The sequence below is a fragment of the Callospermophilus lateralis genome, chromosome 19 (assembly GCF_048772815.1).
Source record: "Callospermophilus lateralis isolate mCalLat2 chromosome 19, mCalLat2.hap1, whole genome shotgun sequence".
Lineage (NCBI taxonomy): Eukaryota > Metazoa > Chordata > Mammalia > Rodentia > Sciuridae > Callospermophilus > Callospermophilus lateralis.
The window spans coordinates 20,965,580-20,981,319 of record NC_135323.1 but is presented as its reverse complement, the minus strand read 5'-3'; the positions used below and the strand labels follow the sequence as shown (position 1 = coordinate 20,981,319).

Sequence of the window (15,740 nt, the reverse complement as noted above, 5' to 3'; positions counted from 1 at the left end):
AAATTAAAATTAAAAAAAGAATTAAATAATGGAATATTACCCAGCATTAAAAGAGAATAAAATCATAGCATTTGCAGGTTAAAAAAAAAAAAAAAAAGCTGCTTTGTCCCTTTTTGTTAGCACATCAGACCCAAGGAGGCAGGCTTTGGGCTATCTGAAGCCAAGATACAGTGGAACTGATTTGGGTATCTGGGGATCCCTATTACAACCTGATAGACGGCCCTAACAGTACTTCTTCAGAGGGCCATTACAATTTGCACAGTGTGTGCAACTTTCCTGGAGACATTTGATCCCATAGTCTCCTGAGAATCCCTTCTTGAAATTTTTAAGTCTAAGGTTTCAAGGAACTTCCACCCATGGTAGTCAGGTAGTGCTCTCTATTTCCCACCCTATGTGGTCCCCTCTTTGAATTGGTGATACAAAGACAAACAAGGGAGGGTGCCCCTTCAAGAGAAGAGAGCAACCAGATGTCTGCCTGGCTGCCTTCAAAAAGAACTTAGGTGCCTCTTAGCATCAATGGTGGGGTCAGCCTCATGACTCTGGATCCGGTTGTCCAGATGCCACCTTAAGCTACATGAGGGCCACTGTGGAATTGCAGAACAGACCCATTCAGACTCTGTCGCTTTCTGCCATGGAGCAATAAACTCAAATCTGAGATGCCAGCAAATCAGATCACTCATTCACACATTCACACATCAAAGGTTATTGGATTTCCTCCCCACTTTGGGAGGTCCCTGACCTGTAGAGTTTCTTTTGGGGACTGATCAAGCTCCCCTTACGCCCAGTGGGATGGGACCTGACTGGGGACTGACTTTTCCAGGGTCTTACTGGGTCCGGACGAGTTGCCAGGTGAGTTGGTAGATTTCTTCTTGGAGTTGCCGTTGGAGTCTGGTTGGGGCAAGGCTGACTGGAGGGCTGGAACTCCAGGGTGAAGGAGGAACTAGAATACCTATGGGTGGTGCACCACCTAATGAGTCCCTTCCTACTCAGTGCAGTCCAGCCACTGGCTGTTGGCTCGAGGAATCAATGGTTGGAATCTTGCTGGTGCCTCGAGAAATGTGGAAAAATAGACTGACAAGAAACCAAGTGACACTTGAAGTAGGAGAACTTGGGTTTATTTATGCTAGCGGACACAGATGAGCTCACACTTGAAAATTCTGGGACCCAAACCATGGGATTACAGCGGTAGTGCAGGAGATCAGGTTACAAGGAGATAAGGCAGTGCAGGAGATCAGGTTACAAAGTGGTACTGGGTTCTAATAGGTAGGTATGCAAGTAGGGGTTGTTCAAGCCAGAACAGCAGCTAGGATAGGGCAGGAAGCTTGTGGTGGGGAGCCTGGTTTCGGAAGCTGAAATGACCACTATCTCGGTGTGAGGACTTCCACTTCTCTTCTCCTGTGGCCCACTGGATCTGTTTTGGGTAATTTTCCTGTTCACTAGAATTGCAAGATCTTTAAAAAAAAAATAAAAATAAAATAAATAAATAAATATATATATATATATATATATATATATATATATATATATATTTTTTTTTTTTTTTTTTTTTTTTCCAGCGCTGGGGATTGAACCCAGGGCTTTGTGTATGTGAGGCAAGCACTCTAGCAACTAAGCTATATCCTCATCCCTAACCGGTATTTTTGATGGGATGGTCATCCCTGGATAAGCTTCCAGAAGAGATGGAAAACTACTTAAGGCTGTTGAACCCCTAAGGATACATTTTGGGAGTAACAAGTAGAGCTTTACAGTTCACTTCGATGTGCCAACTTCTAAAATAAGGACATCGAACTGATCTCCTCAGTTCAGACATGTGACACAAGGGGACATACAGTGGCCTTGGGATCAGCAAGAGATGAATACAATGTGACTGTCCAGAACACAGGGTGGTCCACATCTATAAAACTGACTGGATATTGCAGCACCCTTAACTCCCACCGAAGTCCCACAATTAACAAAACCACTCCCACCACACAGACGTGTGAAACAACTTCTGAGGCAATAAAATGTACAAAGTGAGGATCACTGCCATCGTTGACAGAATTGTCCTGTTTCCCTTTCTTACCTATAATCACCACTAAAATAGTGAATATTGTATTCAACACAAGGACATTTCTGGAGGAATCGATCAAGTGCCTTGGATCACTGTCTACTTGATTCGTAGCTGAGGAGGAAAAAAAAATGAGAAGAAAATACTCACGCAAATCTATGCCTGGAAACCTGAAAGCCTGAAGGTGGTGCCGGGCTCGGTTCCCAGTACCGGCATCAGCCACTGTCATTTATGCCTTTTGCATCCGGGTTCGCGCCCGAGCGCAGGCCCGAAGTTAACGGCTGCGCGGCCGACGTGCGTGCGCATGCGTCCTCCGCCAGGGGAAACTTTTACTTGCGGGACCCACAGACCAACTCTAGAAGGCGGGTTAGTTACTAATCACAGGCAGAGGCTTCCGGCAGCGAGTAGCCGTGATTGGTGGATCCTGGGAGAGGGGCGGGTCACCGGGCAATTCGAATGGGAGAGGCGGGCCCGAAGGAGGGAGTGGAATGGTTGCTGGGTCCTCCTCGCTGCTGAGGCGACGCGAGATGGCGGCGGCTACCTCAGGTATACAGACCCGACAAGGTCTGGAGCTTTATGGGGTAATGCGTCAGAGTCTGGCTTGGGCTCCCTGGATTGCCAGGGAGAGTCCTTGATGGCGCAGGGACCGGGAGAGAGAGAAAGCGGGAGTGGGAGTTGCGAGCGTCAGGCCCTGGTCCTCTCTGCTTCCTGCTTACGGCTCGGGTCAATAGATTCAGGTTGAGACCTGACCTAGACCTAACTGCTTGGTTTGAGCCTGGCGCATTTTTCCTTTTTGAGCTTCAACTTCTTTGTCTGAAAAATAGAAACAACGACCCCATCCTTGGGGGTTACTTGAGTAATCAAGGGAAAAGTGGCTAACGCTCTGATCGTAAGGACAAGAAGGAAGGGGCTGGTCGTCTGAGGAGAACGTTTCTGTGCAGGACATGGTGTTTGGGTGCAGAGAGATCCCTGGAGATGCAGGCGAGCTGGTTGAGGTTCGCACCAGGCTGCAGCTAGTTGTGAGTTAACAGCACAAAATGAGCCGAGATCACAGAAAAGGGAATTAAAAGACTGTTTCCTTTCCCTCTAATCGTGGAAGTGAATGCAGTTTTTGTTTTGTTTTTTTGGGGGGACCGGGGATTGAACTCAGAGGTACTTGACTGCTAAGCTACATGCTAGCCCTATTTTTTATTTATTTAGAGACAGAGTCTCACTGAGCTGTTCAGCGCCTCACTTTTGTTGAGGCTGGCTTGGATCTCGCGATCCTCCTATCGCAGCCTCCCAAGCTGCTGGGATTACAGGCGTGCACCACCGCGCCCAGCGTGAATGCTGTTTTAGGGTTGAAAGACTGTTAGGATATTTAGAAACGTGTATACAAGTATTTGTTTACATGTTCCTCTCCTCTCTTCTGATCCGTGATTATGGTGGATATTAGAGCAAATTATTTGAGCTTCTTAGTTTGTCAGGGAAACAAAGGCATTTAGGAGAGTGTCTAACACAGGTTGAGCTCTTACTGTGCTGCGCCAGGCACAGTTGTAAGCATTTTATGGTGGTGAACCATTTAATGCTCACACAGTGTTACTGTTTTTGTCCTTGTTTCTGACATGAGGAAACTGCAGCATAAGTGGGTTAAATGACTTGCTCAGAGTTAACAAAACTAGTAAATGTGGGTGGGGTCTGAATTCACACTCAGGCAATTTGATTCTAGGGTCTCTGCCTTTAACCATTATGCCCAAGTACCTGCTGTTCCTGTCTGGGCAATACTTCCCTTCACCCTTCTTAAACCTATTGTGTCTGATACTTAATAGATATTAAAATACTTGAATTGCTTTTTCCCTAGAGAGCTTTCAGTCTATTTCAGTAGTAACATGAACAGATGTACTATGAGAGATATGTATAAACTGCTACAGATAGTGTGGAATCTGTAATAAACCCTTGGATATTCTGTTCTGGGAGGGCTTCATTAAAGAGTTTAATTTTGGGGGGGAGGGCAGTACTGGGGATAGAATCCAGGGCCTTGAACATGCTAAGTAAGTGCTCTACCACTGAGCTACATTTACAGCCTTTTTTGTTTTATTGGTTTTATTTTTTAATTTGTTTTTGAGGCAGGGTCTAAGCTGCCCAGGCTGGCTTCAAACTTGTAATCCTTCTGCCTCAGCCTCCTAAATATAAGGGATTACAGGTGCCCCACTAAAGATGTGATGTGATATTTGAAGTGAGTTTTAAAGGTTGAATAGTAGTTTGCTAAGTATTTATAAGAAAAGAGCACCAAGTGTTATTTGTAATGTAAAGAAGGCCAAAGACATTCTTTTGGCTCAGTCTCCTCATGCATAAAGGAGAGAAGAGTTAAGTTGATGAAACTTGGGAATTGTAGGAGAGGAGAAAATTAAAAGAAGTACTAGCATCAGCCAATCTCAGAGTTGTTTTTATGATGAGAGAGAGAGATTCTTGTACTGTAAGCAGTTCTTAACATGTGCCTCCCCTTCACCCCTAGATTGTGAGCTCTGGGGCAGGGATAGCAGTGAGACATTTTAATGATGAAAATGTGAAATGAACGAGCCAGATCATCAAATCTTAATTTCTTCAGCAAGTACTCCCGAGAACCTATTCTATGCCAGGCATTGGGAATAAAAAGGAGAGCGGGGGAAAACCCGACAGTTACATAGCAAAGAATTATCTAGCCCATAATGTCAATGATGAGAGACCGTGGTCTAGAGAGAGGATAAATATTTAAGAATGGCCAAGGAGTGAACTAAGAGGTAGTAAGAAAACCAGAGGAGTGGATGGCATGGTGAGAGAATAGTGTGTCTCCAAAGAATGTTGATCGGATTGGGACTGAAGGTGTCTACTGTATCTTGTGGTAGAGAGGTTATTGATGACACTGCTGAATAATAAGGGCAGAAGCAAGTTGCAGGGGTTGAAGTGTGAGTAGCAAGAACATATAATAATTATAATAATGACAGCTAACTTTTATTGAGTACTTGACTGCTAGGCACTTTGCTAAACATGTACATTTTTACTTTGAATCAATCTTATGTGGATAGTTACTGTTATTATTTTTACAAAGAGAAACTGAACTTTGGGGTGGTTAAGTAACCTTTCCAAGATGACACAGTTAATAGGTAGAACTTGCCTCTGACTCAAAGTCCCACAGGGATACAAAGATGGAAGGACAGAGGAGAGATTCACATATAGACTTTGAAGTTAGACTTTCATTTGAAGCTGTTACTTGCTAGCTGTTGAACATGGGCAAATATATTAACCTCTCTATTCTGAGGTTTCCTTATTTGGAAAATGGGAATGGGGGATGAATATAAAATAAGACAACTGAGCTTTTTTTAAAAAATTATTATTAGTTTAGTTGTAGGTTGACAAAACATCTTTCTTTCTTTCTTTATTTTTATGTGGTGCTGAGGATCAAACCCAGTGCCTCAAATGTGGGAGGCAAGCATTCTACCACTGAACTATAGCCCCAGCCTCAAAAACTGAGTTGTCTTTTTTTTAAAATCAAGTGCCAGATGTTGTTTTAAGCACTTTCATGAATTACTTTCTCCCCTAACAACCCATGAATAGATATTTTTAATTTATTCTCATTATATGATTAAGGAAATTGAGGCACAGAAGTGGAACATTGTCTCCCTAGGTTATTCAATTTGTTGAACCCAGGCCACTGTACCTTGAATAATGAATCTCCTGTCTACATGCTAATCACTGTACTGGCATTTTGCAATTATTCCTTTAAATTCTCATAAAATCCTTACATCCCCCACCTCTGTTTTATTAATGGTCTTGGTGATTGAGCCCAGGAGTACTCTACCACTGAGCTATATCCCCAGCTGTTTTTATTTTGAGACAAAGTCTCACCAAGTTTCACCAGGCTATCCTCAAATTTGTGATCTTCTTGTCTCAGTCTTCTGAGTAGCTGGGATTATAGACATATGCCACTGCGCCTGGAATTTAAACACAGCTGTCTGACCAAAATCTATACTCTTCCTCATTGTAGACTTGACTTCTTCTTATATGGATCACTGAGCTTCCCTAAGTGTATTTTTTCTTTCTCTGTTCTCTCAAAAAAATCATACAGGAGGCTATTGCATACATTTTTGACAAAACAGTAAAGCTCTTTGCACCTCAATTTTGTATCTGCACACATGCAATTGAAGGTTTTTACCTGTTGCCTCTTGACTTTCAGGATTGCCACAAGGAACAAATGAGGACTGATAGCCAAGTGCTTTGTGAACCATGCAGTGGAAACAGAGTTACTGACCCCATTTGTCAGATGAAGAAACAGAAGGCTAGTTTTTCAAACAGGCCATCTGCTTATGGGCATGCCTTACTTATGTATAAAATTTTTCCAGGGGTAATGATGACTGCATACACCAACCATTCTTTTGCCCTCTTAGGGGCCTCTGGCTCTGGGCAACCAGCTGCTACCACCAGGAAGGAAGAGAAATTCAGAGTTGACAAGAGCTTTCCATGGTAGTACATAAAAAGGAGGCAATATGGCATCCTTGTTAAAAACAGAATTTTGGGAGTGAAGAGATCTAGGTTTGAATTCTGCTACTAGCTATCAGCTTTACTATTCTATCCTCCAACATAAAATAGAGTAATACCCTCTTCAGATTTGTCACTGTGTTTTCTAATGATAAAAATAATTCATAATTGCTATTTTTTCCTCAAATAACTTAGATTTAATCATCAGAAGCAAGTGATGAAAAGCTTATGAGAGAGAAGAATTATATATCAGTACCTTTTTCAGACTAAACTAGGACAGAAGGGGACTAGGGGCTGCTCTTCAACCTGATTCCTTCCAAAGAAAGACATCCACAATGTTGTTGTTTTTTTTTTTTTAAATGTCAGTGATACAGCATTACAGAAGTAAGTACCATTAGAAAATAAATAAATAAACCCACATAATCATCCACCAGGAGAAAACCTCTATTAATAGTTTAGGGAAACATGTGAGTATATTATAACCTCAGATAAGAAATAGAGACCCAGATGGGTGCAGTGTCACACACCTGTAATCCTAGCAGCTGGAGAGGTTAAGGCAGGAGGATTCAAGGCCAGCCTCAGCAACTTGCCGAGACCTGTCTCAAAAGATTAAAAGGGCTGGGGATATAGCTCAACGATAATGTACCTCTGGGTTAAATCCTCAATACCATAAAAAAAAAAAAAAAAAAAAAATTACAGAGAACTTAAAACTGTTTTTAGGTGGGCTCAGATGTCAAATTTGTTTGTTTGTTTCTTTTTTTCTTCTTCTTCTTTTTTTTTTTTTTTTTTCCCATTACTGGAGGTACTGAGCTATATCCCCAGCCTGGATATTAAGTGTTTTATTCTTAGAACAACCCTGTGAAGTACTAGTCTACTACACCTTGACAATTCAACATTAGCCCCAACAGCAAGAGTGCCTAGGAATTTCTTAAGAAATGTAAAATCTCAGGTTTGATCCCCAGCACCTCAGAAAAAAAAGAAAAATCTCAGGCATCACCTTATGGACTGAAGCCAAAGTTGAATTTTAACCAGGAAATATGGGTTATTTATATACACAGTATAGTTTGAGAAGCCTCTGCACCTCGGTGAACTTGTAGAGAGGGCAGGAACTGGGCCTGAGCTTGTGGGGGTGGGGGGAACCCACAGCACAACCAAGCATGGAAAGAGTTTTCCTCTAAGTGAGCTGTGGTCCCCAGCAAAGTTGGTCTCTGTTTCCTCTGTGTTACCACCATACTTTATGCGTATACCTTCTCTTCTCCAGGAGCTGGTCGCTGTCGGCTAAGCAAGATGGGGTCTGGCCGGCGCCCACCTCCAGCTCGAGTAAGGGTGGCTGTGCGGCTGCGGCCATTTGTGGATGGAACATCTGGAACAAGTGAATCCCCCTGTGTGCGAGGCATAGATAGCTGCTCTCTTGAGGTTGCCAACTGGAGGAACTACCAAGAGACTCTAAAATACCAGTAAGGTTCAGGCTACTCCTCCTTCCTCTCCTAGGCCTGATCATATCACTTTCCTAGTCAGTTTCTTAGATCTGTCTCCCCAGGATCCTGCTCCCTCCTCAGCACAGCTTTGTTCTCTAAACCTTCATTTGTTTATTCAGGAAATGTTCATGGATGTACATGCTAACAGGGAAAGACTCTGGGGGAAAGACTGGAGGGTGAATCTGACATATATTACTATTCATTCTTATAGGGGAAACTGGCACAAATGGAGGAAGAAATAGCAAAGGGGAGCAGGGGATCCTTGAGTAGGGTTTGGGGGATATGAGGATATGAGAATATAGGCCAACCAAGGTATAGCTGGGCAGTGTCAGAGAGGATCAAGCAGATTTGGGAAATGGAACTCATAAAGGCAACTACTTGAAAATTCCATTGGGGATTCAAAGTTCAAACTCCTTGGCCTGTAGGGGTGGTAAGCCTACAGGTCAAATCTGACAAGGAGTCTTTATGTAAAGTTTTATCACTTATTTACATATTGTCCTAGCTGCTTTGGACAACAGTCACAGAGTTAAGTGGTTGTGAAAGGAACCACATGGCCCATGAAATCTAAAATATTTATTGTCTGGCTCTTTACAGAAGTTTGCTGTCTCCTATTCTAGGCCCTTAATAATTTGGCTTAAGTTTCTTTGCAGGCATATCCTGTCAATATGTACTAAATGTAAGTAGTCTAAGCCATAGCCTCTCTGCCAGGGCAAGTAAATGAGCTGCAGGTGTGTTCAGTCAATTCCTAAACAGCATCCTCTTAAGTACCCCTACAAATACTATTCTATATGTGCTGCCATATGAAACAGATGGGAAGCTGAGCCCTTTCACATCGTGTCTTGTCTATGTGCTACTCTTTATACTTAAATTTATTTATTTATTTTTGTGCCAGGGTTTAGACCCAAGAGTGTTCAACCACTGAGCCATATCCCCATCCCTTTAAAAAATTTTTTTTTTTTTTGGTGGTGGTGGTGGTGCTGGGGATTGAATTTAGAACCTCATACATGCTAGCTACTACTGAGCTACATACCCAGTTCCAATTTTTTAAAATTTTGAGACAGGGTCTTACCAGATTGCTTACAGCCCTGTTAATTTGCTGAGGCTGACTTTGAAATTGTGGTCACCTGCCTTAGCTTCCCAAGCTGCTGGGATTACAAACCTGTGCCACTATGCCTGGCAAATTTCTTTCTCTTCTGGCAAAATCTTCCTTCAGTAGAATTAATTAACTCCCAGTATGATCTTTGTTTTCTGTTTCATAGCAAAGTATGGGTATTTGTCTATCCCACTAGATTGCAAAATCCCAAGAGTAGCAACATCAGATTTATTTCAGTTTTTCAAACACCAATACAAAGACTGGGAAAAAGGAGCTTTTCAGTGGATGCTTTTAAGGTCTTTGAGCTAAAAAAAAAAAAAGGGACAGAGATTTTCTTTTTAATCTAAAATCAGTATGCTCTGGTTCTGGGTGTTATCAGAACACCCTGTTAAAACTCCTTTCTTCCTGCCTACAGATTTGATGCCTTCTATGGGGAGAAGAGCTCTCAGCAGGACATCTATGCAGGCTCAGTGCAGCCCATCCTGAGGCACTTACTAGAAGGACAGAATGCCAGTGTGCTTGCCTATGGACCCACTGGGGCAGGTGAGGGAGCCAGAGGGGAACAGCTGTGGGTCAGAAAGGGCTAAGGAAACAGGGAAACCTCATAGCTTCCTCCACTCTTTCCCCAGGGAAGACTCACACAATGCTGGGTAGCCCAGAGCTACCTGGAGTGATTCCCCGGGCTCTCGTGGACCTCCTCCAGATGACAAGGGAGGAAGGTGCTGAGGGCCGGCCATGGGCCCTCTCTGTTACTATGTCCTACTTAGAGATCTACCAGGAAAAGGTGAGGCTTGTCGTTGGTTGGGGAGGGAAGAAACAAAGAGCCAAGACAGGGTTCTAGAATGTGAAGCTCTACTCTGGTCAGAGTAGCAGATTGCATAACTTTGAGAATCCAACAGAGAAAAGGAGACTGGTCCCCAGGAAATAAGCAACTTATGCATGGAGAATTGGCCCTACCTATTACTCCTCAGGTATTAGACCTCTTGGACCCTGCATCAGGAGACCTGGTGATCCGAGAAGACTGTAGAGGAAACATCCTGATTCCAGGCCTCACACAGAAACCCATCACTAGCTTTGCTGATTTTGAGCGGCACTTCCTGCCAGCCAGTAGAAATCGGACTGTAGGAGCCACCCGTCTCAACCAGCGTTCTTCCCGCAGTCATGCCGTGCTCCTGGTTAAGGTGAGAGCCATTGACAAAGGGGAGGCCCTGGGAAGCTCTGGAGGCCTTAGCTAAGCTTACTGTCCTTACTCTTCCCCTTCAGGTGGATCAGAGGGAACGTTTGGCCCCATTTCGGCAGCGGGAGGGAAAACTCTATCTGATTGATTTGGCTGGCTCAGAGGACAACCGGCGCACAGGCAACCAGGGTCTACGGCTCAAAGAGAGTGGAGCCATCAACACTTCCCTGTTTGTACTGGGCAAGGTGGTGGATGCGCTGAACCAGGGCCTCCCTCGTGTACCCTACCGGGACAGCAAGCTTACTCGCCTGTTGCAGGTCAGGCCCAGAAGGGACCAAGAAAGGAGGTTCTTAGGCCTGCTGGGGTTTGGGGGAATAGTAGTAAAGGAATGGGAAGGCTAAGATTCTGACCCATCTACTCTAATCCCAATCTGTCAGGACTCTCTGGGTGGCTCTGCCCACAGCATACTCATTGCCAACATTGCCCCTGAGAGACGCTTCTACCTAGATACAGTCTCTGCACTCAACTTTGCTGCTAGGTCCAAGGAGGTCATCAACCGGCCTTTCACCAATGAGAGCCTACAGCTTCATGGTGAGGACTAGGGGATGCAAGAGTGGAAAGGCCAGGTCTGGACAGTTGGGGAAGTTCGCTGAAGCCACACTTCACCCCTCTTACACCTTGCCCCAATCTTTTAGTCTTGGCACCTGTTAAGCCGTCTCAGAAAGAACTGCTAGGCCCATCAGAGGTGAAGCAAGCCCAAGGTTCTGAGGAAGAGGAGATTAGAAGCCCTGAGCCCACAGTAGCTCCAGTCTCTGCCTCCCAGAAACTCAGGTGAGAAGTGATGCCCTTGGATGTACCCCAATTCCTGCTGGGTCTCAGCTGCAGAATAGCAGTGGGTTTATCTTGTCAGATCCTTGAGCAAAGATAGCTGTGAACTTGTTCCTCTCCCAGTGAATTCACACAAAATCATACTCTGTTGAAATACTGAAGTGCTCAGATCAGTCTATTCTTGGTGCCACTGCCTTGGGAACTATGAAAGCCTCTTTCTTGGGCTTATGGCCCCCTCCCTTTCCATTTTCCAGTCCCTTTACATGACTTCAGCAAAACTTCAAATTTGGGGGCAACTGTTTGAAGGATGAGCAGTTTTACTTTTTGTTCAAGAATAATCAATGAGATTTTTCAGGTTCAGAGAATGAGAGCAAAGTAAAGGAGATAAGATGAAGACAGATGCCTCACTGAGACTTCTCAGTCTGTGTGTTAGGGGCAAGCCTCTCCAGGACTCTCTGGGGAACTAGTTGCTATCTATCCTCCCCATTTCGGATTGTCTTATCTCATGCCCAATATATACCAATTCTGAGATCACTTCTGTTCAGTGGCCTTGGATTCTCTCTGACACTTAACCTTTCCTGATCCCAAGGAGCCACTTTGCCTCATTTTGACCCCTAGCCCAAATAGAGCCTCTCTATGTAAGTGCTAAGACTACTGAACAGAGGTGACCTAAGAATGCCAAGGATCACTGCACACCCCAGGGAGCAGTTATAGTTGAGGAAGATGCTACACACAAAAGGTGCTTGCTTATTCAGAGTCCCATCTCTCAATCTTGTCTTTCCCAAGCCATATGTTAGCATTTCCCTCCCCTATGTGCATAGACTTAGAGAAACTTACACAAGTGTATTATATGAACAGGAAGGTTGTCTCCCAAATAGATACTCTGGTAAGGGGAGGCTCAGAGATGCAGCACATCATAGTCAGACCTGAGGTCTCACTTTTCAAAAGGGGTAAACAAGATGGGAATGTTAGCGTATGATGCCAGGTATGTAGTACAGAGAGTAAGCTGCTTGTTCTGTGAAAGCAAAGAAGGAAGAAATAACTTTTAGCGTTTGCCCCCATGTATTGTGATCCTCGTCTTCTAAGGCATTTGCACATTAAGAACAGGATATAGTCTCTGTCCTTGATGAGTTAGTTCTTAGTGTAGTAAAGATGATGAACAATCAAACTGAACATCATAGGAAAGGCAGCATCAGACTAACTTTGAAAGATAACTCAGGTCAGAAGTGACAGATGAGGAGTGATATTCCAGGCAGAAATGAGTGATAGACATCTGTGTGCTCAGCCAGGACTGAAGATAGGCCTTTCCTGCTTCCCACATGATAAAGCCTTGGCATTTGAGGTTTTTAGGGGCTCTTATAGCCCTGCTAAAGATGACTTCCGCCTGAGCCCTTGCTGTCACCTATTATGATCTCTTTACTTATTAGACAGTGTCTCCAGGGCAGGGCACTGTCATAAATCTCTAATACCTGGCACTCAAGTGTTCATTAAATGATTGTTCTTAACTGACATGTCTTCGAGGTTACTTTGCCTAATGAAAACATTAGTCAGGCTGGATGACTTGTTGAGGATTGTCTAGCAACTAAACATCAGGATTCTGGAGTCACAGATATACCAAATTAAGCAACAAGAAGAATCTTGTTGCTGGAAAAAGTGATGAGAAAGGCGGGAGAATGGGGAATAACTTCTTTGACTGCTCAGCCCCCTGCAGAAGCTAAGCAGCATGGATCCAGCCATGCTGGAACGCCTCCTGAGCCTGGACCGCCTGCTGGGTTCCCACGGGACCCAAGGGACCCCTCTGCTGAATACCCCAAAGCGGGAGCGGATGGTGCTTATTAAGACAGTGGAGGAGAAGGACTTGGAGATTGAGGTAAGTTTTTAATGTGTGTGATAATAATGATGTGTGTGTGTGTTTTAATAATTATTTTCTAAGCCTTTATTTATTTTTATGTGGTGCCTCACATATGCTAGGCAAGCATTCTACCACTGAGCCACAACCCTAGCCCTGGGCTAGGGTTTTTAATGGCCTTGAGAAGTGATCCCAGGATCTCCAGACAGGGCAGGACACTCAGGCTAAACTAGAGTCCAGTTTTCACTCTCAACTGAAAGTTCTTAGACTTCTGCTTGAATATCCTTAATATGATTGAACTTTCAAACAACTTTGATGAGATGTGAGGAGGTAAGAGGAAAATATTCCAAATAAATTTTACATTGTATTTCCTAAAAACACAGCTCACATTAAGTGAGGACCCTATTTGAACAGTCTTCCCTTCAGTATTTATAGTCTTGTTCCACCTCTTGATCATTTGAAAGCCATTAATTATTTTAGGCCCAGTTGTCTCCTGGTAGCTTCTTCTTTTCAATTTCTGCCTCCTCTTCCTAATCTGCTGCTCTGGGGTGGGGTCTGGTTCATATCTTTTTCTGAACCTTTCCAATAGAGGCTTAAGATGAAGCAAAAAGAACTGGAGGCCAAGGTGCTGGCTCAGGAGGCCTCAGACACAAAGGAGAAGGAGAACTGCTCTCTCACAATGCTCCGACCCCTTCCCCGTCGCACAGTCACAACAGCAAAACCCCTGAAAAAGGCTGTAGTGATGCCCCTACAACTCAGTAAGTTGGATCTAGGCGCCAGATAACTGTAATCCCATAAGGAAGGAGTAGCCACCATGTCATTCATGTCTTTCCAGCATATACTGGCCTTGGGGAGGATATGAAGCAGTGCTGGGTGCTTTGCCTTCAGGTGTTTAGTACATTGGGTTGAGAGATTAGTGTTATAAGACTAACTGAGGTTACTTTCCAATACAGAAATAAGATCATGTGGTAACCCAACAAATGGTTAACCAGGGTGGAAGGGAAGTGGGCAATCAGATGGGAGAACCTGGTGGCTTCCAGTAGAGGGGGGAAGTGGCCTCTGCCCTGATTCCAATTCACAATTCCTGTTTTCAGTTCAGGAACAGACAGCATCCCCAAGTGCTGAGATCCATATCCTAAAGAAGAAAGGCCAGAAGAGAAAGGTGAGACTAGCTGGAGGTTTAGGATGCACATCAAATCTAACAAAGGTAAAGGGGAGTGAGCTGTAGTGGGCAGAGCACTGGCCTTGAAATTATACATCCTGGCTGATACCTTCCAGCTTGTTTACCCTGTGTGTGGTGATGGTACCTGTTAAGGCAGTTAAGAGTGAAATGCAACAATGTTGATGTCCCTATCATATTGGTTGACAGGTGGCAGGTTTTTTTTCCTTCTGAATGGTTCCCTCCCTCATTCAGCTGCTGATTATGTGTAGCCTTGCTCCTGCCCTTTACATATTTAAGAGCCCACTTAAAGGAATATGACCTAAGGTCGCAAGAAACTCAAACACACACAAGCTCCTGTGCCCAAAATGAAAAACCACTAGAACTACCCACAAACTGAGAGGACTATGAGGAGGTGTTTATGGCTTTCTCCCATGCATTCTTCCAGCAGTAAAGGAAAGATCATTCTTGCTTTGTGCTTTACATTCACTAATTTCATTGGATCATCACTAATTTCATTGGATCACCATAATTCTGAGAAAGGTGCTGGTATCACCATTCTTAAAAATTGACTAAAATAAGAAGTAGATTAGGGAAGGATTTTTGGTCAGACACTTGACTAGAGAGAAGAGTCTGGAGAGGGCGGGGAGGTAGCTGCTGCTAGGCTCCTAGTCTTGGCAGAGTCCAAAGCGCTTTGCTGCTGTTTCTGTCACTCACCTCCCCTTGCCTCATAGCTGGAGTCCTTGGATGCCTCAGAGCCCCAGGAGAAGACTGAGGACTGCTGGGAGCTACAGATCAGCCCAGAGCTGCTGGCCCACGGGCGCCAAAAAATACTTGATCTGCTGAACGAAGGCTCAGCTCGGGATCTGCGCAGCCTGCAGCGCATTGGCCAGAAAAAGGCCCAGCTCATCGTGGGCTGGAGGGAGCTCCATGGCCCCTTTACTCAGGTAACAACCCAGGGTGGGCTGCCGGGTTGGGGGTGGGGCAAGGTGAGTGGTGGCCCCCAGACCTCTTTCGCCATCGCTATTGCCCTGCCAGGTGGAGGACCTGGAACGCGTGGAGGGCATCTCCGGGAAACAGATGGAGTCCTTCCTGAAGGTAATCTGGCGTGCGTGGACAGAGACAGACAGACACACACACACACACACACACGCACACGCACACGCACACGCACACCCACACGCACACCCACGCGCGCGCTCTCTCTGGCCTCTGCTCTGCCCCTAGGCGCTAACGTTGCTGTCCCTTCTTTCCTGTGTTGCAGGCGAACATCCTGGGCCTGGCCGCTGGCCAGCGCTGTGGTCCCTCCTGACAGCCAACTCCTCACGCTGCCTTTTATATATATATATATATAATTTTAAGTCCTTGTATCACCGCGTGTTGTAAATACAGCTTTTCCTCCCGTGCTTCAGCCTGTTTTTTTGGGGGGAGGGGGGCTAGGTATAATTGCCCTTGGGGTCGGACAGGAGCTGTGCCGGCAAACTTCTTTGGACGCCATCTTCGGGAAGCCACGAACCAGGACCGGCTTGTAAATAAACCGCTGGAATGAGGAGGGGAGTGGACGGTGGCTGAAAAGGAACAAAAAACTTAAGCGAAAGCCGGAGGATGCCGACCG

The 15,740-nt window shown here is 44.8% G+C and overlaps 1 protein-coding gene and 1 long non-coding RNA gene across 2 annotated transcripts; one reads left to right on the top strand and one right to left on the bottom strand.

Moving 5' to 3' along the window:
• Positions 1-1,099: 1,099 nt before the first annotated feature.
• On the bottom strand, positions 1,100-2,374 carry LOC143385039 (uncharacterized). The gene is made up of 2 exons (XR_013089440.1): positions 2,198-2,374; positions 1,100-1,451 (listed from the first exon to the last, which is right to left on the bottom strand). It is a non-coding gene; the product is annotated as an uncharacterized LOC143385039 (long non-coding RNA).
• A 143-nt stretch (positions 2,375-2,517) lies between these two features.
• Positions 2,518-15,531, top strand: Kif22 (kinesin family member 22). The gene is made up of 14 exons (XM_076839871.2): positions 2,518-2,593; positions 7,803-7,998; positions 9,528-9,655; positions 9,742-9,896; positions 10,084-10,293; positions 10,376-10,606; positions 10,727-10,880; positions 10,985-11,120; positions 12,819-12,987; positions 13,556-13,724; positions 14,061-14,128; positions 14,860-15,072; positions 15,164-15,223; positions 15,390-15,531. Exons 1-14 carry the CDS (start codon positions 2,536-2,538, stop codon positions 15,435-15,437), a joined length of 1,995 nt encoding a protein of 664 aa, XP_076695986.1. The 5' UTR covers positions 2,518-2,535; the 3' UTR covers positions 15,438-15,531.
• The last annotated feature ends 209 nt before the right edge of the window (positions 15,532-15,740 follow it).